Genomic DNA, 27894 nt, shown 5'->3' with positions numbered 1-27894 from the left:
AAATGAAAATAGACACGTGACAGCTGAATAGTACCCTATAGCCATTTTAAGGTGTATAGAAGTGAGTTGTATATAAACTAAAATTGAAATGTCAATGAAGTAGTCACAGGATGTGGTTAAGAACTTGCATTTTTTAACATATTGGTTACTCAATACCATGTCAATTAATTCCATAATGTAAATTGTAGTTCATGTTATATTGGGGCTTTTAATTGATCGGGATGATATTCTGCCAGCTCTGCCTTCAAATCAGAGATGGTCTCCCCGGGGTAACCGTTGAATTTATCTGGACAATAAGAGGCTGGACTCTATGCTTGGTGTACTCTTTTTTTTTTTTTTTTTTTTTTAAAGATTTATTCATTTTATTAACAGCCAGATATACAGAGAGGAGGAGAGACAGAGAGGAAGATCTTCTGTCCGATGATTCACTCCCCAAGTGAGCCGCAACGGGCCGATGCGCGCCGATCCGATGCCGGGAACCAGGAACCTCTTCCGGGTCTCCCACGCGGGTGCAGGGTCCCAATGCATTGGGCCGTCCTTGACTGCTTTCCCAGGCCACAAGCAGGGAGCTGGATGGGAAGTGGAGCTGCCGGGATTAGAACCGGCGCCCATATGGGATCCCGGGGCTTTCAAGGCGAGGACTTTAGCCGCTAGGCCACGCCGCCGGGCCCTGGTGTACTCTTGCAATGAAAGAATCTTGACTGAATTTGAACTGTAATACTGCAACAAGGTGGAGGAATCCACCATGGGGGCAGGGTATGGGGAGGGCTGGGGGAATCCCAGAATCTATGAAACTGTGTCACATAATGTAATGCAATTAATAATAATAAAAAATATATATAGTGACATTTTTTCAGAAATGTTTTTAAACAATGTAGTAAAAGGAGGTTTATTTTGTGGAATATTTATTTGATAAGCAAATTTGTCTCAGTTACTGCAATGTGACTGACAAGTACTCTACTTGGTGAATGAAGTGAAAATGTGAGGCAGGCTTGCAACTATCAACCAGCAAGCATACAAACACTTGCAGGGTTACATTTTCTTCAATAAGTGTGGCGTTGTGGATTAAGCTGCCATCTGCAGCAACAGCATCCCACATGGACCCTGGTTGAGTCCTGGCTGCTTCACTTCCCATCTTGTTCCTGCTAATGTGGTTGGGAAAACAGTGGAAGATAGCTCAAGTCCCAGGACTCTTGCATTCACATGGGAAACCTGGAAGAAGCACTCTGCTCTGTCCATCCCAGGAACTGACCATTGCAGCCATTTAGGGAGAGAACCAACAGAAGAGATCTCTCTTTCTCTTGATTTCCCCCCCTCCTTCTCTCCCTTTTTCTAATTCTACCTTTCAAATAAACAAAATAAATCTTAAAAAAGGCAAAGTTCCCTGAGTAGTTACTAGTAACAAATTGACCTTCTGTTCACTAAAATACAAAAAAAGAAACTAATATCAGAAAGTATTGTGATGAAATATAACACAAAATATCATTAATTGGAATTTGTCTCCATCTGCTCTTAATATTTATTACTGCACATTGACTTTTTTAGGGTGTAGGTTTGTAAGTTATAGCACACACACACACACACCACTATGACTGTAGCACAAAGTGGTTATGTCATCTCAAAAAATTTCCTTGTTCTTCTCCTGCACAAGGAAATTCTCCTTCTTCTTCTCTTCCACCACCCCTAACTCCTGTCAGTCACTTGTTTCGTCTCCTGTCTGTGGCTTTGCCTGCTTCAGAATGTCCTATATGTAGAATCACACAGCCTGCAACTTTTTGGGTGTGTTTTCTTTCACTTAGTGTAATGGTTTTCAAATTCATTTAGATTGGTTCATTTAGTCTCTTCTTGCTAAATGGTAGTTCATTGTGTGATGTTCAGCTGTAAAAGTGTTTGATGGAGGACCATGGTTTTTACAATTTTCTTTATAGCAATTATGAATGGAGCCTCTGTGTACAAGTTTTTTATGTGAGCATAACTTTTTAAATTCTGTAACATAAGTACCTAGGAGTTGCAGTTTTGGCTCATATGGTCAGCATGTATAACTAAACACAAACTTCCAGTTGTTTCCTAGTACAGCTATTCTGTTTTTATTTCTACAAGTCTGCATGTTCTGTATCCTTGTCAGTCGTTGGTCTTACCATTTTTTTTAACATCCATTCCTATGCAGTGTATTGGTATCCCATTGGGATTTTGATTTGCCATTTTTAAATTGCTAATGGCATTGATCATCTTTTCTACTTTTAAAATTTTATTTATATAAGACGAGAAATTTTTAAATTTTTTATCATTTTATCATATTTTATCATTTATTACAGGTCCATAGCTCTGGAATTTCCCTTACCCCTTTCTTACATACCCTCCCCCTACTGATTTCCCCTATATTGTTGCAATCATATAGTTCTTCATAAACAGTTGTAAGTCCATCATTCACTTAATTGTCTCCAAACATTGAGGACATGTACAATGGCAGAGAGTCCAGCATTTTATTGTCAAGATATATCCAACAGTTCCAGTGGGAGTCCATCTATGATTTGGAAGTAGACTTTCATACTGGACGTGATAGTCTCTATTGCACAGTTACTATACATCCGCTTAAATGAGAAGCCACAAAACAAAATCAACAACAGGAAGAAAAAAAAGAATCTTCCAATGCCATAAAGTTAAATAACATGCTACTGAATAATGTGTCACTGAAGAAATAAAAGAGATTGTGACAGCAATTCACAACTGTTGACCTATCAAAACCACTTGAGCAGTGCCCTCGGAACATGCTCCACATTAGGGACACTTAGATGGTGGGGATTCTCCCTTTATCTCTGCCCCCTCCCCGTTTCCCAAATGCAGAAAAAAAATGTGGAAACAGTGGTCTTACCCACTTACCTGCAGCCCTTGACCCTTTGTGCCCTAATCAACTATGTAAAGATCATCAAAATAAAATAATAATAGTAATGATTTAAAAAGAAAAAAAGAAAATTTAAAACCTTCTTGATGAAAATTATGCTACTGTATGACACATAGGCCAGTCTGCAATTTAATATGAGAAAAAAATTTTTTTGAAGAAATGAAAAGAAAAACATCAAAATCCATGAGACATAGTTTTTGCTGATCTTTGTTGGTGAGATGTGTCTCCTGTAGGCAACAGATAGATGGGCTTTATTTTTGATCCAGTTCACTAATCTATGACAATTGATTGGTGGGCTTAAGCGGTTTACACTCAGGGTTAATATGAATAGGTGGTAACTTGGTCCAGTCATTTTAGTAATGGGTGTTCATTGTTTGATTTACTCTTCTGCTGTGATTTTACTGGAATGTTCTCTCCATTTTCTTTGATTTTTGTGGATGCTATTCCTTTTGTCTGAGAAGAGAACATCTTTAAGTATTACAGTTTGTAAGGTGTGTCTGGAAGAGCTGTATTCCTTGAGCTTTTCTTTACTGTGGAAGAATTTTATTTCCAAAGACAAAGGAAAACTTTGCTGGGTATGTTATTCTGGACTGACAATTTTTTCCCTTTAAAATCTGGAATATATCACTCCATTCTCTTCTGGCCTATAGAATTTTCTGTAAGAGGTCAGCTGTCAGTCTGATTGGGGTTCCTCTATAGGTCATTTGATTTTTTTTTTCATATGTACATTTAAAGATATTTTTCCTTATGTTTGACTGAAGAGAGCTTATTGATCATGTGTTATGGTGAAGATCACTTTTGGTTAACCTTGTTTGGTTAACCTTGTTGGGATATTGTTTCCCAATTCTTTATCCAGATTAGGCAAGTTTTTCATTATTATTTCATTAGATTCATTTTTAAATCCAGATTCTCTTTCTGTACCTTCTGAAATTCCCATAACTTTTATATTTGGCCTTTTAATCGTGTCACTTAATTCCTGACTACTTTTTTTTTTCAGCTTGACTGAGCTCCACTTCTAGCTTTTTGATTGTTTCATCATTACGGCAAGGAATACCTTCCAATTCTGATATTCTTTCTCATTCATTCTATTGTTGAGGCTTTCCACAGAATTTTTAATTTGCTCCATTGTGTCCTTCATTTCTAATAATTCTGCTTGATTTTGTTTCAGAGTGGCTATTTCCTGTGTGACATATTCCTTAAATCCCTGCATGTGCTTCTCGTTGAGAAGAAGCTGTATAGTAAGTTGTTAAAGTCATTTATCTGCCGTTTTCTCGATGTCTTCCTCCATTAACTCTAAGATTGGCAAAGGCTTTTGATGCTTTGCAGGGGAGTTTTCGGTAATATTCATTGTGCCTCTGTCTCTTCTTTTGCTCTTGGTCATTGCATTTCTGGTTAGCAGATTCTTCCCCTTGGGGCAGGTTTCTAAGCTGTGTCACCCTCAGGTCTGCAGTTCCATTTTACTAATTGCATTTGGTACCCAGTTCTTCGTTTATGGTCACTTGCACCACTCCCTTGAGTGAGTTTCAGGCCTGGGCTCTTGTGCTAGGCTTCCCACATGGTTTCTAAAGCCCCAGTTCCTGGCTCACCATTCTCACCTCCTGTGCTCCCATGCTGAGCCTCCCACTTCCTGTTAAAGCAGTTCCCAGGATCAGTTACCCTGCATAACTAGGTTGTTGGTGGTACTGATCTTGCTGAAACCTGCTGGCCATTAGGTCTGTGGCCCACCTGGGCCTATTTTGGGTGGGACCTGGAGGATGCCAAAGTCGGTACTAGTTTCCCTGTGGGACCAGTGCAATGCATTGCAGTGGAATTGAGTTTGCTTCCAACTCAGCACATGTTCAGCTCACTGTTTTTCCTCCAGTCCCACTGCCTTTGCCACACTACAAAATCACACCTGATGTGGCGCTGTGGAGTTCTGGATCTACTGACCATTAGTGTTGTGGGCTAAGAGGTTCACTAGTGCTCGTTAGCCTGGGCAGGAGCAGGAACTGGGCTTGTGGCTTAAAACGCCTAGACTAATTGGACTCATCTGTATCCAATATCCTGCTAAATGAGGATGTGGGGGGAAGAGTATATAAGGAGAGGTGAAGAAGCAATAAAGAGAGACTTGCAGAGACTTCTACCATCACTGGTCTCCTGTCGGTGCTTCATCCCCAGAGCCTCGTCGTGTCCACGTTACTGGCTCTGCTGGTCGGAGCACATTAGGTCTGGGGACTACTTGGACCTATTTTGGGTGGAACAAGTAGGGTGTCATGTTGGTACTCTTTTCCCTGTTGGACCAGTGCAATGCATTGAGCTGGAATTAAGTTTGTTCCCAGCTTATCACTTGCGTGGCTTGCTGTTATCCCTCTACTCCCACAGCCTCGTCCTCACTACACAAAATGGCACCTGAGTGACCCTGTTGGGGGTCTGGGCTGTGAAATCCACCTTATTCCTGTTTAGGGTCTGCTGCTCTTTATCTGCTCCTGGTCGGATCACACAAATCAGCATAATGGGCAGTTCTTTCTGGGTTCACTTCTTGAGCTCTTAGGAGACTCTCCATCCACCTAGCTGCTGAAGGAGCCTTGGTCACCAGTGAGGCTTGGATTGCTGCTGGCTGACTGCCACTTGGGTATCTATCTGGTCACCGTAGCACCACTCTGTTGTCTCCACAGCTTCCTCATGCCCATTGGTCTCCAGGTGCCCCTCTGCCATTGGCCTTTTCTCTCCTATTTCCTGGAATCTTTTCTGTCTGCTTCATTGTGACTAATGATTCTCTCTGTTTAAATGTGTCCCTACCTTATTCCACATCTTGATTCTCTAAATGTATATGCCAAGATGAGCATATTTTATGTATATCATATATGCAGGTTGAGGAGCGTAATGATACTTCCCACCATACCCACCATCCTGCCCTCACTACCTCCTTTCTTTTCTATTTATTCTTTTTTTAAAAGATTTATTTATTTTTATTGGAAAGGCAGATGTACAGAGAGGAGGAGAGACAGAGAGGAAGATCTTCCATCTCATGATTCACTCTCCAAGTGACCACAATGGCCGGTGCTGTGCAGATCTGAAGCCAGGAGCCAGGAACTTCTGCCAGGTCTCCCACACGGGTGCAGGGTCCCAAGGCTCTTGGCCATCCTTGACTGCTTTCCCAGGCCACAAGCAGGGAGCTGGGATGGGAAGCGGGGCTGCTGGAATTAGAACCGGTGTCCATATGGAATCCTGGCGCGTTCAAGGCAAGGACTTTAATCTCTACCCTATCAGGCCAGGCACAGAAATTTGATTCTTATTTTTTTTAATTACATTTCATTTAATGACACCATTTCAAAGGCTCTGGGATTCCCCCAACCCCTCCCCATACCCTGCCCCCATGGTGGATTCTTCCACCTTGTTGCAGTATTACAGTTCAAATCCAGTCATAATTCTTTCATTGCAAGCATGTACCATGCATAGAGTCCAGCATCTTATTGTCCAAATAAATTCAACAGTTTCTTGGGGCAACCATCTCTGGTCTAAAAGCACAGCTGGCAGAATATTATCCCGACTTCTTCAGATCATATATATCTTTCGCTTTTTCTATTTATTCTTCCAATTTTTACCATGACATATTTCTAGTTAATTTTATAATCACAAGTTTGATTCTCTACAAAATAATGAATTCAGCAAGTAGTAAATAGAAAAACCACTGTTCCTCATGAATACAGACAAGAGCTATAAACAATAATCAAATCTCAAAATATCGATTTCTCTCAGATGTATTGGTTTTTATTTATCTGAAATGCAGAATGATAGAGACACAAAGAGAAAGAAATCTTTTGTCTGTTGAATTACTCTGCAGATGGTCTAAGCCAGGAGTCAGTAACACCATCCAGCTCTCCCATGTGAGAGAGACATCTCCAGTCCCCCCACATTGCTTCCTGTTGTTAAGCTTTACAAATTCTTTAGCTGTGCTGTATTCAAGTCCTTATTAAGATATATAGTTTGAAAATATTTTCTGCCATCCTGTACTTTATCGTTTTTTTCTCAACTTTTTTAAAAGTGTATTTAGTTTAGTTTTATCTACCTGGATGGCAGAATGATCAAAAAAATCTTTCACCAGCTATTTTCAGTCTCCGTATGCCAACAGTTGGCTGTGATAAGCCAAGCCCAGTAGCCAAGAACTCCAGACAGGGGCAGGAGTCATTCAAAAAAGACACATCAGAAGCACAACATTAGCCATTTGATCTTATAGGTTGATATGAGATGTATGTCCTAAGCAGCAGCTTAACGCACTATCCCACAATCCTTGCCTATTAATATTGTAATATTGTGCCCCTCCACCCACATGGCTACATTGTAGTTTTGGTGCATTCCAATTTATCAGTTTCCTGTATCATAATTTTTTAACACAATTTGGACAGTCTATGACATTTACCCATTAATAACTATGTTAAATTTTTAATTGCTTTTCATCATTTCTAACCTTTGGGTTTTTCCCTTTCGTGTTACTTAGTTTCAGTGTGAAGGACTAGATTTAGGTATTTTTGGCTGCAAACTCTTTTCCTTTATCTGAAATATCTTGATTTAATCTTCAGTGCTGAAGGATAGTTTCACTAGCCATGGAATTCTAGGTTAATAGTTACTTGTTCAGCAGTTGAAAAATACACCTCCTCTATCTGACTGCATGGTTTCTGATGACAATGCATCATGTGAATCATTTTCCTGCTGTAGTTATTACCGCATTCTTGCTGCATGTTTTAATTATTCTTCCTTTTTTTTCTTTTACTTTTTTGAAGTTTGAGTATAAGAACTTAGCATAGATTTCTTTGAGTTTATCTTATTTGGGATTCTGTTCGCTCCTTAAAACTGGGTTTCCGGGCCCAGTGCGGTAGCCTAGCTGCTGAAGTCCTCGCCTTGCACACATCGAGATCACTATGGGTGCTGATTCAAATCCCAGCAGCCCTGCTTCCCATCCAGCTCCCTGCTTGTCGAGGAAAGCAATCAAGGAAGGCCCAAAGCCTTGGGAATCTACACGCATGTGGGAGACCCGGAAAAGGCTCTGGGCTCCTGACTTCAGATCTGCGCAGCTCCAGCTGTTGCGGCCGCTTAGGGAGTAAATCAATGGATGGAAGATCTTCCTCTCTGTCTCTCCTCCTCTCTGTGTATCTGACTTTCCAATAACAATAAATAAATCTTTAAAAAACAACTGATTTTCTGCCTTTTTCCAATTTTGATCATTATTGGCAGTATTGGCAAATAGACTTACATCTTGTTGATGAACAGCAGTTTCAGCTCTGTCTGCTATGATGCAGGCACTCTTCCTTCTATTTTTTTTTTAGATTGATTGATTTATTTTGAAAGGCTTAAACAGAGAAAGCCTTACAAAGACAGAAGGAGAGACAGAGACAAGTCTTGCATTCGCCAGTTTCATTTGCCACACTTCACAGATGAGCACAGCAGCAAGGACTAGGCAAGAACAAAGCTAGAAAGCAGGATTTTCATCTTGTCCCCCGTGAGTAGCAGTGGTGCAGACACTTGGGACATCTGCTCCTTTTCCAAGGCAAAAGAAGGTCTCTCACCAGTGTGGGAGATCTAAAAGAGGCTCCTAGATCCTGACTTGGATTGGAGCTCAGCTCTAGCAGTTGTAGCCACTTGGGGAGTGAGCCAGCAGACAGAGATCTTTCTCTGCATCTCCTTCTCTCTGTAAATCTGCCTTTCAAACAAAAATAAGTAAATCTAAAAAAAAAAAAAAACAGAGAGAGAGAGAAAGAGAAAAAGAGCAAGAGCAAGTGAGAGCAAATGCACACTTCCATCCACTGCTTCACTCCCCACATGGCCGCTTAGGCCTGGGCCGGACCAGGCTCAAACCAGAAGCCAGGAGCTTCTTTTAGATCTCCCACATTGATAGGGGTCTAACGACTTGAGCCATCTTTCGCTCCCTGCAGGATATAAAATCAAGAAGCTGGGTTGGAAGTGGAATGCCTGGGAGTGCAACCAGGACTCTTGTGGCCTGCTGGTATAGTAGGCAGTAACTTCATTTGTTATGCCTCCGCACCTGCCTGAGTCTTCTTTATTTTAATCATCTTTTGATCATTTTTCCTCAGTGATAAAATGTGAACAAGCTACTGATCAATTGCATATTCCAGGTTGGAGTACTTTGTTCTCTCTTGGATTAAATAGTAACTTGATTGTAGGCCATAGTTTGAAAGAATATAAAATTTAATAATAATTACTTAAGAAGCTAAAATCAAAATACTTTTAGGAGTACTCAAACATTTTGTCTTCCTTTGCTAACTCAGTCTCCTGGTCTTCAAAGCAAGATTTTTTTTCTAAGTAGAAATGAATATTTAGGAACTACATATTTCCAAGAAGATAGAGATAAAATGCTTAGAGAAAAATGTCTGCCATTCATTATTACATATCTTGAAAATAGATGTATTTTGAGGTAACAATGAACTATGTACGCATTACAATTAGTTATCTTTTAAAGCATGCAATTCAGAAATATTTAGTCTATTGCTAACATGTAGGCTGAGCCTTGTCTAATACCAAAGCATTTCATCACCCCCAGAAGAGACCACGTAGGTATTAAGCAGTCAATCCACTCTTCCCCATTTGTCTCTTTTTCTAGTTATTGCCAACTACTAATCTAATTCTTTCTCTGTGGATTTACCTATTCTGAATATTTCATTTAAATTGAATCATGCAATATGTGACTTTTTTTTGTCTGGCTCATTTCACTTACCATATGCTTTTAAGATCCATTCACATTGTAACATGTATGAGAACATCTTTATGTTTTATGAATGAATATTTCCCCATTGTATGTATACCAGTATACTACAATTTGATTGTCCGTTGGTGGAGAATTGAATTGCTTCTACATTTTTGCTACTGTGAATAGTGTTAGTATGTACATTTATATGCAAGTAATTGTTTAAATATTCAATTCCATTCTTTTGCATATTTGAATATGAGTACAATTGCAGGATCATATGTAATTATATCTTTATTTTTTAAAGGAATTGTCAAACTTTTTTATAATGATTTCATGTTTGCCTTCCTAATAGTCTATGAATATTTCATTTCCCTACATCCTAACCAACACCTATTACTTATGTTGTTCTGTTTTAATGAACAACCTATTTTATGTGAAACCTACTTTAACCATTTATTCGGTTGAAAAGCAGTATAACAGAGGGAGGGATGGTGAGAGAGAGGGAGAGAGAGCAGAAAAAAATGGAGGGGAGGGAGATTTCTCTTATCCAGTGTTGCTCATTCAGCAAATGGCCTGAGGTGAGAGAGAGGTAGAATAGGGAGGGAACAGAGTTGGGGGAGAGAAAAGCAGAGAGACCTTTCTTGTGGGGGTTCATTTACCAAATGGCCACAACTGTCAAGTCCAGACTAGGCTGAAGCCAGAAGCCACGAATGTCCTTGCTGGTATCTCACGTGACTACATGTGCTCAAGTACCTGGCCCGTTTCCTACTCCCTTCTCAAGCACATTAGCAAAAAGCTGGATAGAAAGTAAAGCAACCTGGATTCCATCAGACCCTCACATATGGGATGCAAGCAGTGTACACAGTGTTTAAACTACTACAACACGATGGCCTGAAGTTAATATTTTATATGGATTTGAAGTAAGTGGTCCCGTTCACTTTTTTCATGTGGGTATTCAGATATTCCACACATTAAATTTACCACTTTTGTACTCTATGTAATACATGCAACAGCTAGTAAGATCACATAATAAAGTGAGAATTTGGATGTATCTGTGATTATCAGAATTTGTTTCAAAGAAAAACAATGGACTCCAAAGCTAAATGGCAAAAAAGAAAAAAAAAAGAATCTCAGTTACTTTATGATTGATAAATAGGTACAAGAAACTTACCAAGTATGACTGCAACACATAGGAAGTATATTCATCTATTAAGTATCTTTAGGTAAAATTGCAAGTTTCAGAGTAATGTTAATAGAAAAATTTAATGTGTTGCCAAGTAAAGGAGACTCTAGTCTCTCATAGTCATCTTTTCTCCCTGTAGCATACTTCAGACTATGACGCAGCAGGAGGCTGTGGTTGAGCTTTGAACAGCCATGACACAGTACTGGTCCCCAGAAGTGAATAAGCCACTGTACTTAAGTAGATAGCGCATGTGTAAACTCCTTTTAAACTGTGTAGTTTTGTAATACTAATTATAAACTTACTCATTGGTGACTGTGTTGTTTTTGCTTTCAATCATTAATTCAGTAATTATGCCAAACACTGAAAGTGAAATACAGAGCAGAGTACAGGTGCCTCCAGGCTTGAGAGCGCTTCCTTTATTGGAGAACACCAATGGTAATCAGTAAACACATAAAGACACAATTTAAAAACATGATTAATATGAAAATAAAGCTTTCTCTGCTTTTCCATTTTTTATGTTTTCCCTTATTCTTTCTACTCTCCTTCCTTTCTCTTTCCTCCTATTCCCATAGGTATCTGTATAATGCATATATTTATGTCCTCAATAATTAAACTTAATTGTGGGTACATGTGTTTTGTTAATTGCTACAAAATGGGGTGTCAAATTCACCATTTGACTATCTTGAGGTGTGTAGCTCAGTGGCATTAAGTTGCAGTGTCACGCTGCAATTATGATTCTTACCTTTAAATATTTTCAGCTTCTCAAGTTCTGTGCCTGTTAACCAGTAGCTTGCCATACTCCTCTTCCTCCAGATCCCTCTGTTTCTCCTTTCGGTCTCTATGAACTTGCATGTTTTAGGTGTCTCATGTAAGACAGCTCATGCAGTAGTTAGTTGTCTTTTCATGTCTGGTTTATTTATTATATCTTCAAATTGTTGCTGGTATTGTAGCAAGTGTTGCAATTTCCTCCCTTTTTGAAAGTGACTAATATTCTTTTGTATGCATGTGCCACAATCTATTTTTTTCATTTATTCATGGAATCGTTATGTTTTTCTCAAAAGCCTTTATGGCTCCTATTTCCCTGATTGGTAATTTTAATTGGTATTTTTCTGTCAACAAATTTGTTGATTTAAGAAAGAAAAACATTTTAAATCCATAGGCCGGTAATTCCCTACAGTAAACGACAAGTACATTTTGGAATTTTACGTATCCCCCCTTTTTCGGAGGAGATAAATTCCCAAACCTCACCTGGAAGCCTAAAACCGCAGAAAATGCTATAACCGAGACAGAATATATTTTTCTCTATATACCTATTTCTTTTTTTCTAAGATTTCTTTTTATTGCAAAGTCAGATATACAGAGAGGAGGAGAGACAGAAAGGAAGATACTCTGATGATTCATTCCCCAAGTGACCACAATGGCCAGTGCTGTGCCGATCCGAAGCCAGGAGCCAGGAACCTTCTTCCGGTCTCCCACACGGGTGCAGGGTCCCAAGGCTTTGGGCTGTCCTCAACTGCTTTCCCAGGCCACAAGCAGGCAGCTGGATGGGAAGTGGAGCTGCCGGGATTAGAACCGGTGTCCATATGGGATCCTGGCGCATTCAGGGCAAGGACTTTTAGCCGCTAGGTGAGGACTTTAGCCGCTAGGCCACGCTTCCGGGCCCTATATACCTATTTCTAATAAGGTTTAATTTGTAATTTAGACATTGTAAGAGAATAGCACAGCTAATAAAAATAGAGCAATTATAACTGCATACTATAATAAAATTGTCTAAATTTTGTAGGTAGCTTGGTGGCACAGTAAGTTAGTTCTCTATCCTCCACCTTGTAGTGCCTGCATTCCATATGGATGCAGTGTCCCAGCTGTTCCACTTCTGATCCAGCGCTCTGCTTATGGCCTGAGAAAGCAGGGAATGGCCCGAGGCCTTGAGATTCTGAACCCATGTGGGAGACCTGAAAGAGGCTGCTGCCTCCTAGCTTCAGTTCTGTTTAGTTCTGGCTGTTGCCTCCATTTATATGTAAGATCTCTCTCATTTCATAACAAATGTATATTTAAAGTTATCTAAGTCTTATGACTACATTACTTTTAAGCTTTTCCTTGTAATGTTTTTGCATCATAATTGACCTTAGGTAACTGAAACCACAAACGCATAACCTCAGTTGAGACTGTCTGCTGTACTTTTTTTTATTCAGATTAAGGTTATATTAGACAAGTGATATGACACGCATACAGCCAATAAACATATAAAAAATTACTCAACTTGATTTGTCATCTTTATATTCTTTTATTAGACAGTGGCTTATTACAGATCTTTCTCCTAATGTAACACCATAGATATTTATCTAAGTTTTGCTTTAGCTGAGCTTCCAAATAGTGATAGATTCTGTTTTAATAAATTTCTACATTTGAAATATTTTTAATTCACATTGGGTTCTTATTTAAGAGATATTTAGAAATGTTTAAGAAAAATTATTTTATGACACTTACTATAACAAGCAGGGATTGTTCAGGACTATAATTATACGTTTAGGGAACACTACCATGGGATATTTGCAGTGGGGAAGAGATTGTGTTGGACTCCAGTTATGTAGCAAGAATATGGGAATTTATAGACAATGGGCAGGATTGTTGGTGGGGCAGTGGGTAGCACATGATCAAAGAGGACAATGTGGGGTGAAAAGAATATTTTGTCTAAAGTAACAGTAGAAATCTTGGTGAAGACAGATAACTGGGGGAGAGCAGTTTGAGGGTCCTGACTCAGTGTCAGAGGTGGGGAGATCCTTGGTTAACTGACCTACAGAGCTTTAGCCTGGTTTCTGTAGTAAGCACACAGCTATGCTTAGCAGAAGGTTTAGGATCCTTACAAGGTTCCAGAATGATAGCTCAGCTGGCTAATCCTCTACCTCAAATGCCGGGATCCCATATGGGTGTTGGTTCATGTGTCGGCTGCTCCACTTCCCTTCCAGCTCCCAGCTTATAGCCTGGGAAAACAGTGGAGGATGGCCCAAAGCCTTTGGGATCTTGCACCCATGTGGAAGACCTAGAAGAAAGTCCTGACTCCTGGCTTTGGGTCAGCTCTGGCTGTTGTGACCACCTGGGGAACGAACCAGCATATAGAAGATCTTTCTCTGTCTCTCCTTTACTCTGTAAATATCCTTTTCCAATAAAAATAACTAAGAAAATAAAAGACAATATTAAAAAAAAATCCTTGGGCCTAGTGAGATAGCCTAGCAGCTAAAGTCCTCGCCTTGCACAAGCCGGGATCCCATTTGGACATCGGTTCTAATCCCGGCAGCCCTGCTTCCCATTCAGCTCCCTACTTGTTGCCTGGGAAAGCAGTCAAGGATGACCAGGGCCTTGGGACTCTGCACCCATGTGGGAGACATGGCAGAAGTTCCTGGCTCCTGGCTTCAAATCTGCACAGCACCGGCCCTTGTGGTGACTTGGAGAGTGAATCATGAGATGGAAGATCTTCCTCTCTGTTTCTCCTCCTCTCTGTATATCTAACTTTGCAATGAAAATAAAATAAATCTTTAAAAAGAAAAAAAAAGATCCTAAGTATGGCAAATAGAGAATCTGTGTCAGAAGTGAATTCTTTAATTTCAAATATGTGGGGATTTTCCAGACAACCTTCTTTGACTTATTTTCTTATTTAATTATATTATGGTCATAGATAATGCTTTGCATAATTTGCATCCTTTTAGCTTTGTGAAAAATTGATTTGTAGTCCAATAAATGATGTTACCTTGGTGAACACTTTATAGCAATAGAAGGCAGTGTTACTCTTGCTGTTCATTGGTGGAAGAATGGTCTTATGAATGTCTGTTAGGTCAAGTTTTTGGTAGTGTTCTTCATGTATTTTATATCCTTATAGATTTCTGTGTACTTTCATGTATCAGTCACTGAAGGAGTTATGCTAAAATCTCAGCTTGTGTATTTTACCATTTTTTACCAACACTTTCTGGCTACATTAAAGTATCATTTACTTGAGGCTGGTCTATCCCTCCTTCGGGCTCTCTGCTGGAAACCCTCAGTCTTCAACATTCTCCTCTCTGGCTGGTCAACTGCTCAAATGTTTATTTCAGTCCTCTGTGAAGTCGGGGAATCGTTCCATTTGTAGTACCAGTTCTTTGCCTGACTTTGTTGTATTTCATATTGTGCATATACAACACAACATTTAGCTGTCCATTCAAAGAACTTCTCATGTGGCTGTATATCTCTTTCTCACTGAAATTTCATTTTTGCTGGATACAGTAGCTTCACTAATGCACAAATTCCAGCCATTCAAGCCTTTCCATCTTCAGCTCACATCACCGTGTTTTTCTTGGGACCCATTCTCTCCACATGGGAAATACAGAAACCTGGGCTATTAGGGACTTTCTTTGTCATTTGCTTTCCCACAGAAATCACAGTTCTGAGTTGTCTGTTGCCCAGTGGAAAAAATCGATTTTGAACGGTAGTCTTTATACCACACAGTAACAGAAACATGAGAGTAAATGCATAGTAAATTAAGAATGGTAGATAGGGCCCAGCGGCGTGGCCTAGCGGCTAAAAGTCCTCACCTTGAACGCCCCGGGATCCCATATGGACGCCGGTTCTAATCCCGGCAGCTCCACTTCCCATCCAGCTCCCTGCTTGTGGCCTGGGAAACCAGTTGAGGACGGCCCAATGCATTGGGACCCTGCACCCGCATGGGAGACCTGGAAGAGGTTCCAGGTTCCCGGCATCGGATCGGCGCATTGTGGCTCACTTGGGGAGTGAATCATCGGATGGAAGATCTTTCTTTCTGTCTCTCCTCCTCTCTATATATCTAACGTTGTAATAAAAATAAGTAAATCTTTAAAAAAAAAAAAAAGAATGGTAGATAGCCAATCCCCATCTTCTTGCTTATGCCGCAGCGCTTTGCTTGCCCGCCTCTCCCCCTCCCAGGCCTTGTGCCTTTTGACGTACTTGGTGTGACTCAAGTTGGTCTCTGCTGTCTATGCTTATGTTTCATTCAAGTAGGGACTGTATGGGTTCTTGACACAAGAAGCAAGTTTTAAGTACAAAATGTTCCTGAAAAAGCAAGAAATAACATTTTCAAAAGCTGTAGAGAGCCATGTTCTGCTGGCTAAGTAATCTGAGAGCCAAGGAAAACTGAATAGAGAGAATTTTTCTTTGTTTTAGTCATCTTGTTTCAGTGTGTTCCGTGTTCCTTACTAAACAAATCATGAACCTGTTGTTGACTTCATTGTTATGTGATTAAATCTATCTGAATACCTGTGCATCTACTCTTTATATATAGTTGGCCCTGGAAGCCAACAGGATTGTAGCATCCTACTTGTTACAAACCTTGTATATGTGACTATATTGTTATATACACAAAAAACTGTTACTGGTTTTGTTGATTAGTGGACTGAATGACAGTAGAGCGTATTTTTCTTAGTTTTATACACCATTTTCTCATTTGGATAGTTACTAAGAGTTTTGTTCTTTTATTGTTGATTTTAAAAATTAATGACTAATGCATTTTCCTGGCAAGTCATTGTTTCATGGAATAATTTGTATTGGATGCTCTTCAGACTTCTCATTCCAACTAACTTTGCATGTCTCTACTATTTTCTGTCTCTTAGTGTTGTCTCCCTTCTTATAAATGTCCATTACCTTTTTCTGAAAGTACTTGATATTTTTATTAAGTTATTTATTTCAATTACCATATTATTAGTATTTATCATTTTATTTAAGATTTCTGGATATTTAAATTTTTTGTTTCATGACCTCTTTTTAAAATGTTTCCACGTATTTGTTTTTAACATTAAAATAAAAATTAATTGTAAAATACCATTTTGTGTTGTCCTTTTACCCCTGTTTTCTTGTGCATTGTCCATTTTGGGTAGGGTGAAATGCAGACTGTCATTTATGTCTTTGAACATATTTGTTTATTTATTCATATCTCAAAGTGTGCCTTGTTGGAAGAGCATTTTGTGTGTGTTTTGTCTCCCATCCTTTTTCTCTGATAGGACAGCCTCCTGGAGATGCTGATTGTGTCTGACACAACTTTCTTTTTTTAAAAAAGATTTATTATGTTTTTATTGGAAAGTCAGATATACAGAGAGGAAGATCTTCCATCCTCTAATTCACTCCCCAAGTGGCCACGATGGCTGGAAGTAAGCCAATCCGAAGCCAGGAGCCAGGAGGTTCTTCCAGGTCTCCCACATGCATGTAGGGTTCCAAAGCCTTGGGCTATTCTCCACTGCTTTCCCAGGCCAAAAGCAGGGAGCTGGATGGGATTAGAACCGGTGCCCACGTGTTATCTCAGCTTGTGCAAGGCGAGGACTTTAGCTACTAGGCTACCACACTTGGTCCTGACCGAACTCTTGTATATGTACAGATCATAATATAGTTTTCGTGTTAATGTTAATTTTACATATTTTCACAAATATATTTAGTGAAATTCTCAATCTAGTGAGGTAGGTTTATGATTCTGATGTTGTGCAGATGACTCTATTTTATGATCAGATTGGAGCAGGACTCTTTTTATGGAAGCCTGAACAGATGGACTCAGTTATTCAGGTTCTCATTCAACACATTTTCATTTCCCCACTCTGTAGTTAGCCCATTTTGTCTCTTCATCAGGTAGGGCAGCAGGCCTAAACTTCCTCCCCCTCAGAGTTCACAGTCTGAGGTGTAGCTCCTTGGACAACATCTGACCCATATCCACTGATCATCATGTGAACGGATCTCTGTTTTATTGGTTAGAGTTATTTCTTTTTTATTTAGCATATAGAGATTTACTCTCTTGATTTCCAGGGGTATGAGTTATCATTTTAAAAGACTAGTCAACATATTCTGTATGTTCATTAGAAAATGGTCAGGGAATAGGCATTTTAGTCAGTCAGTTGAGGTTCCCTTGTCCCACATCAGAAGGACAGTTTGAATTTCAACTCCAGCTCTTGCCTCCTGCTTTCTGCTAACACAGTCTCTGGTGAGGAGTGGTGGTTCATGTAACTGGACTCTTGCCACCCATATGGGGAATCTGCATACACTCCCAACCCCTGGCTTTGGCCTAACCAGCCTTGGATGTTGTGAATAGTTAGGGAGTGACCCAGTGGATTGGTATTCTGCTGTATTTTTCTGTTTATGAAACTGAAAAAAATGAATTTTAAAAGGTAATAATAGAGCGACACAATACATGGTTTTTTTAAATTGTTCCTTTAATAATTCAGTTATTACTGAACTGATGGCAACAGAAACCATTTACTTGAAACATTTGGTGTTCTGAATCTTTAAAATTTAATTGTGATTTTTAGGTTTTGTTAATATAGTTCTTGAAATATTCTTTGTCTTGTGTATTTTTAAAATATTATATTTTTTGTTATTCCTTAGTATTTTAAGTAATCATTATTTTAATTTTTATAGATTGAACCTTCAAGAAGAATTGGATGAACTCAGAGTACGTGTATCTGTTGATAGGGCAACAATACAAGAATTGAATAGATTTATAGCAGAGAAAAGAGAAGGTAAGTATTTTTGTGAAAATAAACTGTTTTACTAGCATTTTGTTTAAAGGGTACTAAATTGATTTTCAGTAAAATATCATTCCTATAGATAATGTAATTGTGATATAAAGCTAAAAAAATCTTTTCTTCCAGAAAATAAATGGAAAATTATCATTTTAAGTAATATTAACATTTGTTAAAGGAAAAATATAAGTACTTTAAAAATATTTCACTTTTAAATCTTATACCACCCACTGACTTGCTTCCAGTATGAATTATAGAGTGTTTATTTCTTTTCACTAATTTTTTAGCATTCTTTTAAAATTTGGGTATTTTTTTTCTTGAAAATAACTATAAAAATTCACTGATTTAATAACATGAAGTAGTCAGTACTTTTATGCTTTATGTCAGCACAACAGTATAAATTCTGAGGTTGTTTCTATTAATTCTTCCTTTAATTCCTCACACACACTTGTTTCTCTATCATGGAAAGTAAAATCACTAACTTCAGTTGTCTTCTTGTTGGTAGCTATATGGATACTTTTTAAAATTTTCTTAATATTTTTAATTTTATGGTAATTTGGATATTATTAACACCCATTTTTAAGTTAATTGTTTCTTGATGCTTTCATTCCATGTTTTTTTAATAATTATACCTCTTCAAACTTTGCTGCTGGATTGTTCATTGCTACCATATCAATGTTTCATCTCATATGAAAACCAAATAAATGGAACACTTAATGAAATTTATGCTTTATTAAAAATTCTAAAGAAGTATTTGATAAAGAGAAAAAGAATCCATTTTTGTTAATCATTGGTAATGTTTTCCTGGTTATATTTCTTCAGTCTCACAAATACTACAGAGTTGTGTTCAGTATCAGTAATCCACTTATTTTTTCCACTAATGTAACTTAGAAACCATTTGATTCTTATCTATTTTTCTAAAATCTTAGCATTAAAACAAAATTCAAATATCTTCCAATCTGTATCTTCTCTGACCTCAAGCTTAAAAAAGATTGAGTTTTACTTTGATGATTTATGCTTAGTAGCCAGTTTGTTTGTTTGTTTAGATTTATTATAGAAGAGTCAGATTTACAGAGAGGAGCAGAGGCACAAAGATTTTCCATCTGCTGATTCATTTCCAAAGTGGCTGCAACATCCAGAACTGAACTGAGCTGAAGCCAGAAACCAGGAGCATCTTCCAGGTCTCCCACGTGGTTGCAGGGTCCCCAGGTTGTCAGCCATCCTATAATGCTTCCCTGCCCTTCCCTTCCCTTTTTTCATTTCTTTCCTCCCTTCACTTTCTTTTTCTTTCTTTCTTTTTACTGCTTCTTTCCCATTTGGGTACTTTCCTTGCATGCATGGATTAGTACTTAGCAGAAACCTTGATGGAGCCCATTTGTAGGTGTTGAGAACTACATTTCTTCGAGCAGTTAGATGTCTCCTCTCTCCATGGCCTCCCGGTTACTCTCAGTATAGAAAGATTAGCAGCCTCCATGATGTCCCCCATCTCTATGCTGTGGCTTGGATGCTCCCTCTAGGCCGTAAGCTCTGATAACCACAGAACCCACTTCATTTGTTTTCCCTTTCTCCACGATGGAATGCCCAATACCTAAACACCAATTTTTAATGTATTTTGCCTAGTTTTTATTTGCTGTATATAGAAGAGTAAATCTGGTCCCTCTGGCTTACTTTTGTTTTTATTAAATATATTTTCCCTGGATTAAATCCCAAATATGCATGCATATAATAACCTTTCTCCGTGTACCAGATGTTGTATATTTCTTACTTCCTGTTACCTCTTTCCCCTGGCTACTTTATTAGGATCTTAAAGTTCAACATGTCCTTCAAACCAACATTACCTTTCCTCTCTTATCAGTTCTACCTCCTTTAGAAGTCCCATGTGAACACTTTAAGCACCTACCATATAAATATGTCCTTATGGAAAAATCATGGTTCATGGTGTAATGAGTCTATAATAGAATCCCACAATATCTTTTTGGAGGGCTCAACTGAGCTGAAGAGAGCTGAGCTGCATGTTTGTCACTGCCTGATTTAAGTCAACAAGAAAAAAAAAAGAGAACTGCAATTACCATTAATCACTTCTTGAGAGAATAAGCAAGAGGTTAAGTCAGAGAATGTGCCACACACACCCCCATTCATTTTCAATACAGCAACAACTTGAGGGTTATCTCACTGTCAAGGGTCCAACAAAAAGGCCCCTATGGTTTTGTGGTCCTGGAGCAGGCTAAATAGGTGAGAAAAAGAAAATATCCATTGGTTAAACTCCATCCCCATGGGAGTCTCTGCTGAGGCTCCAGAGTTAGTCTTAGCAAAGGACCTCAATAAAGAGGTCTGCAAATGTAGACAGACACCTGTCAGTGTGTATTTAACTAGGGAAACCTGAGTCTTTGGCTGTAATTGCTGACACTGCATTCTGTTGGCTGTGTACTCAGTCACCTGAGGGATGACTTTAAGGTAAAAAAAGCCCTTCTGATTACCTGTTCCCAGGAGTCAACCCTCACCTATAGGCTTCAGCCAGGTACCACAAGCCTCATCTTAAAAAAAAAAAAAAACAGATTTCTGTTTATTTTTTTGGAAAGTCAGATATACATAGAGGAGGAGAGACAGAGAGGATCTTCTGTCCAATGATTCACTGCCCAAGTGACCACAACGGCCAGACCTGAGTCAATCCGAAGCCAGGAACCAGGAACCTCCTCCAGGTCTCCCACGCAGGTGCAGGGTCCCAAGGCTTTGGGTTGTTCTCAACTGGTTTCCCAGGCCACAAGCAGGGAGCTGGATGGGAAGTGGAGCTGCCAGGATTAGAACTGGCGCCCATATGGGATCCTGGTGTGTACAGGGCGAGGACTTTAGCCACTAGGCCACCGCACCGGGCCCAAGCCTCATCTTTACCCCCAGTGCAGACCTGTCAGTAAATCATTTATTATGGTGTTTTTCCCTGAAAGATGATAATTTACATATTAGTCAAACAATGCAAGAAACAAGCAAACAGCAGACTCATTTACACACACACCACCACCACCACCACCACTACCACCACCACCACTACCACCACCACCACCACCACCAGAGAGCATTTATTTAATTACTATGAAGTGAATTCGTTATTTGAACTGACTGAATCAGCTCATCTTACTGCAAATCATCTGGCTTATCTCAGTTTCAGGCAGCAGGTTGAGTTCATTTCTGTTCCATGGTGGCTAATTCTTGGCTATAAAGAGGAAGAATAACACATACACAATTCATAGCATCTTAGGCCTAGGTGTCTGTCTTCTACAGACATATGTTTGGCTGAAGTCTCATTGAGTGTAGTCAGCTATTCACACTATCACTGTGGGTTTCTATGGAAGGTTGTTAGAACATGTCACACTTTTTAGATTCCTAAATATAATTTTTCAAGAAATCTTTTATTCATATGAAAGATTTATAGGAAATTGCCTTATCCCTTTCAAAGATTATCAGCATCAAGTATAAAGTGAGACCCTGACACATGATGTCTTTTTTTTTTATGTATTTTTTTTATTATTATTTTTAATTCATTAATTACATTGTCACATGATGTCTTAATGTCAACATCTTGGATTGGGCTAATAATGTTGTCAATGTTTCAATGATTGCTCCTTTGCTATAGTGAAAAATTTTTTCAATTTACAAACCTTTCAGTATTGAAACATAGGCTTTGGGCTCGGCGGTGTGGCCTAGTGGCTAAGGTCCTTGCCTTGATCCCATATGGCCGCTGGTTCTAGTCCCGGCAGCTACACTTCCTCTCTGTCTCTCCTCCTCTCAGTATATCTGACTTTGTAATAAAAATAAAATAAATCTAAAAAAAAAAAAAGAAAAAAAGAAACATAGGCTTTTCCTATGTCTATAACCAGTTCCTTTCTGAACTTAGATTTTTTTTAAAGATTTATTCATTTTCATTTGAAGGGGGGATTTTACAGAGATAAATTGAAAGATAGAAGGTCTTCCATTCACTGGTTCACTCCCCAGATGGCTATGACTAGACTAACAAATGGCTACAACTGAGCTGACCCAAAGCCAGGCAACAGGAGCCTCCTCTGAGTCTCTCACATGGGTCATTTTCTGTTGCTATCCCAGACCATAAGCAGAGAGCTGAATTGGAAATGGGCAGCCAGGACACCAGTCGATGACCACATGGGATGCTGCTGCACCACCACACTGGCCTAGGTATTTTTCAATTGCCTAGTAAAGTGTAACCAAAAATAATCAACTCACACTCTCCGCATTCTGCATTAAACTTCCTCACTCAGTGTTATGAATCTGTGGTTTATGTGTTTTGTAGCTATTTTGGGTAGTGGTCATTTCAAGTGGTGGTTTGCCAAATGTTTTGCTACTACATAACCTGTGACATATTTTGGCCCTCTACCATTCTGTCCCAAACTCAGTACCACACCATTTAGATTTGGTAGAACCCCACTTGCACTTTGCAATTTCTGCATCCAGCAACCCAGACTACAGAATTAACACCCATAAAATCAAAATAACATGCATTAGTTCTTGGAGCTGTGGATCATGTGGCATTGCCGGGCTGGAAGCTATTATGTCTGTGCTTGTTCAAAATACCTCAGCTTAGTTTTTTCTCCATGATTCTTAATTTAAGGCCCAAGAAGAAGGGCCATTGACTGCCTAGGTAGGTGGTTTTCAATGTGAATGTTGTGAATCACTGAGGGAAAAGCAAAAACACAAATGCTTGAGTTCACTCTCACTCTCATTTACCTACATGTTCTTTTGGCCAATGAAAATCATGCGGCCAAGCCCAACTTCAACGAACATGGAAGCTGTGCTCCATCCGTGAAAGTGTAAAAAAGTGTAAGCATTCACTGAGTCATAATCTACCCCAGTGTAGTGTATGAGTGTAACTCAGAGATAGTAAAATAGCGATATAAAGTAGGATACATGTTTTAGGTACACGTGTAAATGTATTTCAAAAATATTTTGCTCTAAAAATTATGTTTTAGATCCACTTTCACAAACTTTCTGATATAACCTTGTTTATGGCCTTCTGGATAGCTGGCTTAGTCCAGCACTAAAGCTTTTAGGACAGAATAACTAGACTATAAATTTCCAGTTATCCCTATTGTTTAAAAAGAAAGAGATTTGTAACAGGCGGCTTACAATTTGAGTTTAAAATTTCTGGCAAATATCTCAAGTTTACTTACTATTAACGAAGATTTTAGAATGTTTATTAATAATATTAAATAATGCTTATTATAATTTATCATACATTCATTAAGCTGTAGAGGATATACGAGGCACCTGAAACATTACAGGAGCCAGGAGCTTCTTATAGGCCTCCCCCTTACTTTATTTCTCTTGGGAAAATTTAGAAAGCTGTCCCTAAAAGAAGTACATTTATTTTGTTCAAAAAGTTGCTTCTTTTCTTTGAATGGCAGGGTAATAGAGAGAGGTCTCTTTTCTGTCCCCTGGTTCATTCCCCAAATGGTGGCAACTGCCAGCTCTGGAACAGGCTGAAGCCAGGAGCCAGATGGAATCATCCCAGGTGGATTGGTCCACACTGGAGAGGAAGTGGGAGGAGCTGGGACTTGAACTGGCACCCCTGTGATGTAACCCCTTCTGCCACAACACTATCCCCTAGGAAGTGCACTTCTGACTCAGTACTGTTAATGTATCTTTCAAATCCCAAGATTCTGGAGGAGGAGAGAATCAAGGGACAGAGAATTGCTTCTGTGTTTATCTGCTTGTTCTGGCACTAGCTGTTTGTGTATTCTCTGTAACGCCTGTGAAGGTGAGAAACAACGTCTCCAGCATTAAGCACAACTGAATACAGTTAGCCTGTTCACCAATGGGCCTTGGACACCCCAGGAGCACGAGAGCAGCAAGTAAATTCCTTCTAAAAATCAATCTTTATTTTAGCATTTATTTTATTGGAGGTATTTGTTAGCACTATATGCTGTTTGAATATAAAACTATTATCTTATTTTTAAAGGGTAAATATTTCACTCAGAACTATTGCAGATATTTAAATGACTAGAATGGAAGAATTATATTTGCATATTATTTCTATATTACTGAAAGAATGTTGTAAATGAATTCAGCACCATGGTGTTAGGGGACTAGAGAAAGAAACATGGGATCTGGTAGATTATTATCAAGGTAAAGGTACTTACTCCCAAGGCGGCAAATTCTACCTATTCTGGCTTTTATTATCCTAAGTATAGTGTTCTATTTATTTCATGAGTACAGAAGTTTTAATTGGGTATGTCATGTTTCAAAGACAAAAGAAATGCCTAATTCACTCTAACAAACTTGTTAGTCACTGTTTATACCAAGAGGATTTCTACTCTACAGAGAATAATATTGTTTTCTTTTTCCTTTGTTGATAAATCAAAGTTTTACACTGACCTAAAGCAGACAAGCATACTTTAAAGAAAAATCATCTCGTATTAACACAGAATTGTATCCTTTTAGCTTTATGAATTCTGCTTTGCCCCCTTTCTTACTGTTTAAAATATTCTACACCCAAAAATAATTCAGGGAGAAAATGTTTGCTAAAATTGTCCCAGAACCTTATCAGATAAGAACGAAGTTATTTCTAAGTCTTGAAATACTTTCATTTTAATAACATTAACTGCAGGTTTGTAATTATTTTTTCCTTTAAAGTTAAGCTGCTTGCAGATTTTGGCTTTATTAAAGAGGTTTGGGTCGTCAAAATGTGTAACCACTGCAGAAATGATTTGTAAAAGTGACTGCACCCCATACCTGGGTCTCTATTTATTATGAAGTCACAAAAAATTCAAGAAAGGCGCATTTTAAGGTGTATCCTGCCCAGTGCATGATCTTTTCCTTAGAAAAGAAAGTGGTGGGTAGGGGGTGTTTCAGTTTAAGTCCACCCTAATTCTGTAACTGTTTGCTTTGTTCAGCAATCGCTCTGATCCTCCTGGCAGGGAACATGATCCAGAGAACAAAACTGGTAGTGACTGTGTAGATAAAAAGGCAATGAATTCAGCTTTTAAGGTAAAGGGAGAATAGTCCATGAAAGAATGAAAATAGGAATAGAAGTATAGCATTGTTAACCTACAGATCTATTGTACTTTTGAAATTCTTAATGCCATGTTTAAAAAAAAAAAAAAGGTGGCAGCACAAGGATACATAATTATGTGCCTGAAAATCTTGAAGAAAGGTCACAGTATAGTCACTGGCCAAATACATAACAAGAAAATGGAGTGGATTATTCATAATTGAAAGACTGAAGAATTCCTTTGCTTCAAATGGCAGGTGCACACATTCCAGTGCTTCAGCAGTATGCTAGGTCCCTAATATATTATTTATTCTCTACCAGAACAACTCCTTAGATACAGTGAAGATGATGGGGTCAAGAAGAGTCCTCCAGAGAAGAATGAGAAAGAAATATCGGAGCAGACATTACAGAAGGTAGTCTAATCTCAAGATATTGAGCTGAACATGTTAAATCTGACTTTTAACATAAAGGATTATTTTTTAAAATAAGCGCTTATGATCTTAAACCCTATGTGAATCCTTAATTTAAATTCATAATTCAAAATCATTGGCTTGCCAGAATGGGGTTAAGAAATCAATGTTAGTGAATAAATGTATAAATATTGGTGCTTCTGTTGACATGGATTAGAAATATTTTCAAGTGCAAAATGAAGGAAATGAAAACAATAGGATTCTCCATAACTTTGACTACATATGCATATTGATTATAACTTAGTGGTTTAACCAAAAATGGGCCTTGAAGAGACTCTACCATGTTTGAGCAAACATATAGGATTTATGGTATTCAAACTAATAAGCCGAGTATGCTTATAGCTCTACCGTAGTAAAATGCTCATGATTTTAATTTTAAACTTGAAAATATACATGACTCATCTCATTTTAGATAAAAATGTGTACTATATGACTTAGTGTAGCTTGCTCTGTTTTAATAAGACCATCCATGTTAATCCTATGGACATAACACAGCGTGTCTATCATTCGTAGTAACATAGAGATTGCTTTGAAGCCTTAACATTTATCTTAAAATTTTGCACCTGATTTATATTTTTGTTATATAGAGATGGAATTAGCAGTTTCAGTTAATCAGGCTTGATTGTATTAATTCTTATTTTTACAAAGAAAATATCTTAAATTTTTAATAATTCATTTGGTTGCACTGGATTTAAAAAAATAAATATTTAATACTGAGGTAAAGTTACAAGTGTAATTACATTAAGAAAAGCATCAGTGCAGCTACTTGTATTTCTTGCCTCTATGAATTGACTTGCAATAAATGTAGTGATTTACAGCAGATGATCTGATTCCCTGTACTTCTAAAACTCGCCATATGGTCAAGTAACAAAGGCTGGCAACTCATTATTACTGAATGACATAGATCAGGGTAACATCACGACATAGAGAGTAAGAAATGTACATGTTCATTTATCTTGAAATGAGTAACTGAAATAATCTAGGTATTTTCAGCTTAGATGTCAGATAGTTTATTGTAGCTTGCTATCTGTGTTTCAGAACAGCATAGGTATTTGCCATGTTTTGTGTCATTTTTATTTCTACGAATATGTAATACTTTGTAACTATCTATGGCCTTTGGATAGAAATCCTAAATAAATTCAGTGTCTTATTTAAACTACCATAAGTGACTACTACAGTGATGAATCCAGAACTCTCCTTAAATGCTGAAAAATCAACACAAATGATTTTTATACTAGTTTTTCTATGTTAACCTAGTATATCAGTCATGGTTTCTCATGTTTCAGTTTCCTTGTTTTAAATATTTTCATTCATTTATGCAAAATGTATTTAAAAGACAATAGCAAGATGGAAACTGTTCTGTGTGCTCGAAGTGAAACATATGTAGGTTATTTTCAAATAATGTATTAACATTTCAGACTTTTTTGGACTGAATTACATACCCCCAACCCACATTTATGTTGATTACCTAATCACCAGTATTTTAGAAAGTCACTATATTAAGAAGTAGGATATTTAAAGAGATCATTAAAATAGAATGAGGTTGAGCCCTAATTCAGTATGACTGATGTCCTTTTTGGGAAAAGAAATTAGGACACAGATACACACAGAGAGGAAGACTCTGTAAAGACAAAATGAAAAGTTTTGTCATTTACAAGACAGCAAGACAGGCCTTAAATGCAATCTACTGATGCCTTGATACTCTGTAAAGACAAAATGAAAAGTTTTGTCATTTACAAGACAGCAAGACAGGCCTTAAAAGAAATGCCATCTACTGATGCCTTGATGTTTGATTTCTAGGCTTGTAAACTGTAAGAAAATAATTTTCAGTTGTTTGAGCCATTCACTTTGTGGTACTTTGTTATAGCAGTCTTAAGAAGCTAATAGGCACACGTGGCAGTGTCAAGTATTTTCATTCGATAAATTATTTTAAATGTGCAGTACTAAAGGAAAAATAGGAATGTGAACTGATTTACAACGCTTAATCCTAATGCCTTTAACAATTCCCAGACTTTTGTTTTTAAACATATGTTGAAATTTACCTTTTTTATTTTAAGATTTTTTTAAATTTATTTGAAATACAGAGAGGGAGGCCAGCATTGTGGCATAGTGGGTCATGCCATTACCTGTAATATTGACATCCCATTGAGGTGATAGT

General features: G+C 38.2%; 1 protein-coding gene across 1 annotated transcript in view; it reads left to right on the top strand.

Annotated features, from left to right (window-relative positions):
• CNTLN (centlein) overlaps positions 1–27894 on the top strand; it is a 269496-nt gene that overhangs the window by 140930 nt on the left and 100672 nt on the right. Inside the window, exons 13-14 of the mRNA XM_058672438.1 lie at positions 18166–18266; positions 25588–25679. Of these exons, the coding sequence (XP_058528421.1) occupies positions 18166–18266; positions 25588–25679 (193 nt within the window). The remainder of the gene's footprint in view (positions 1–18165; positions 18267–25587; positions 25680–27894) is intronic.

The sequence above is a fragment of the Ochotona princeps genome, chromosome 14, assembly GCF_030435755.1.
Source record: "Ochotona princeps isolate mOchPri1 chromosome 14, mOchPri1.hap1, whole genome shotgun sequence".
NCBI lineage: Eukaryota > Metazoa > Chordata > Mammalia > Lagomorpha > Ochotonidae > Ochotona > Ochotona princeps.
The sequence above is the reverse complement of the archived record's forward strand: the minus strand, read 5'-3'. Positions and strand labels throughout refer to the sequence as shown.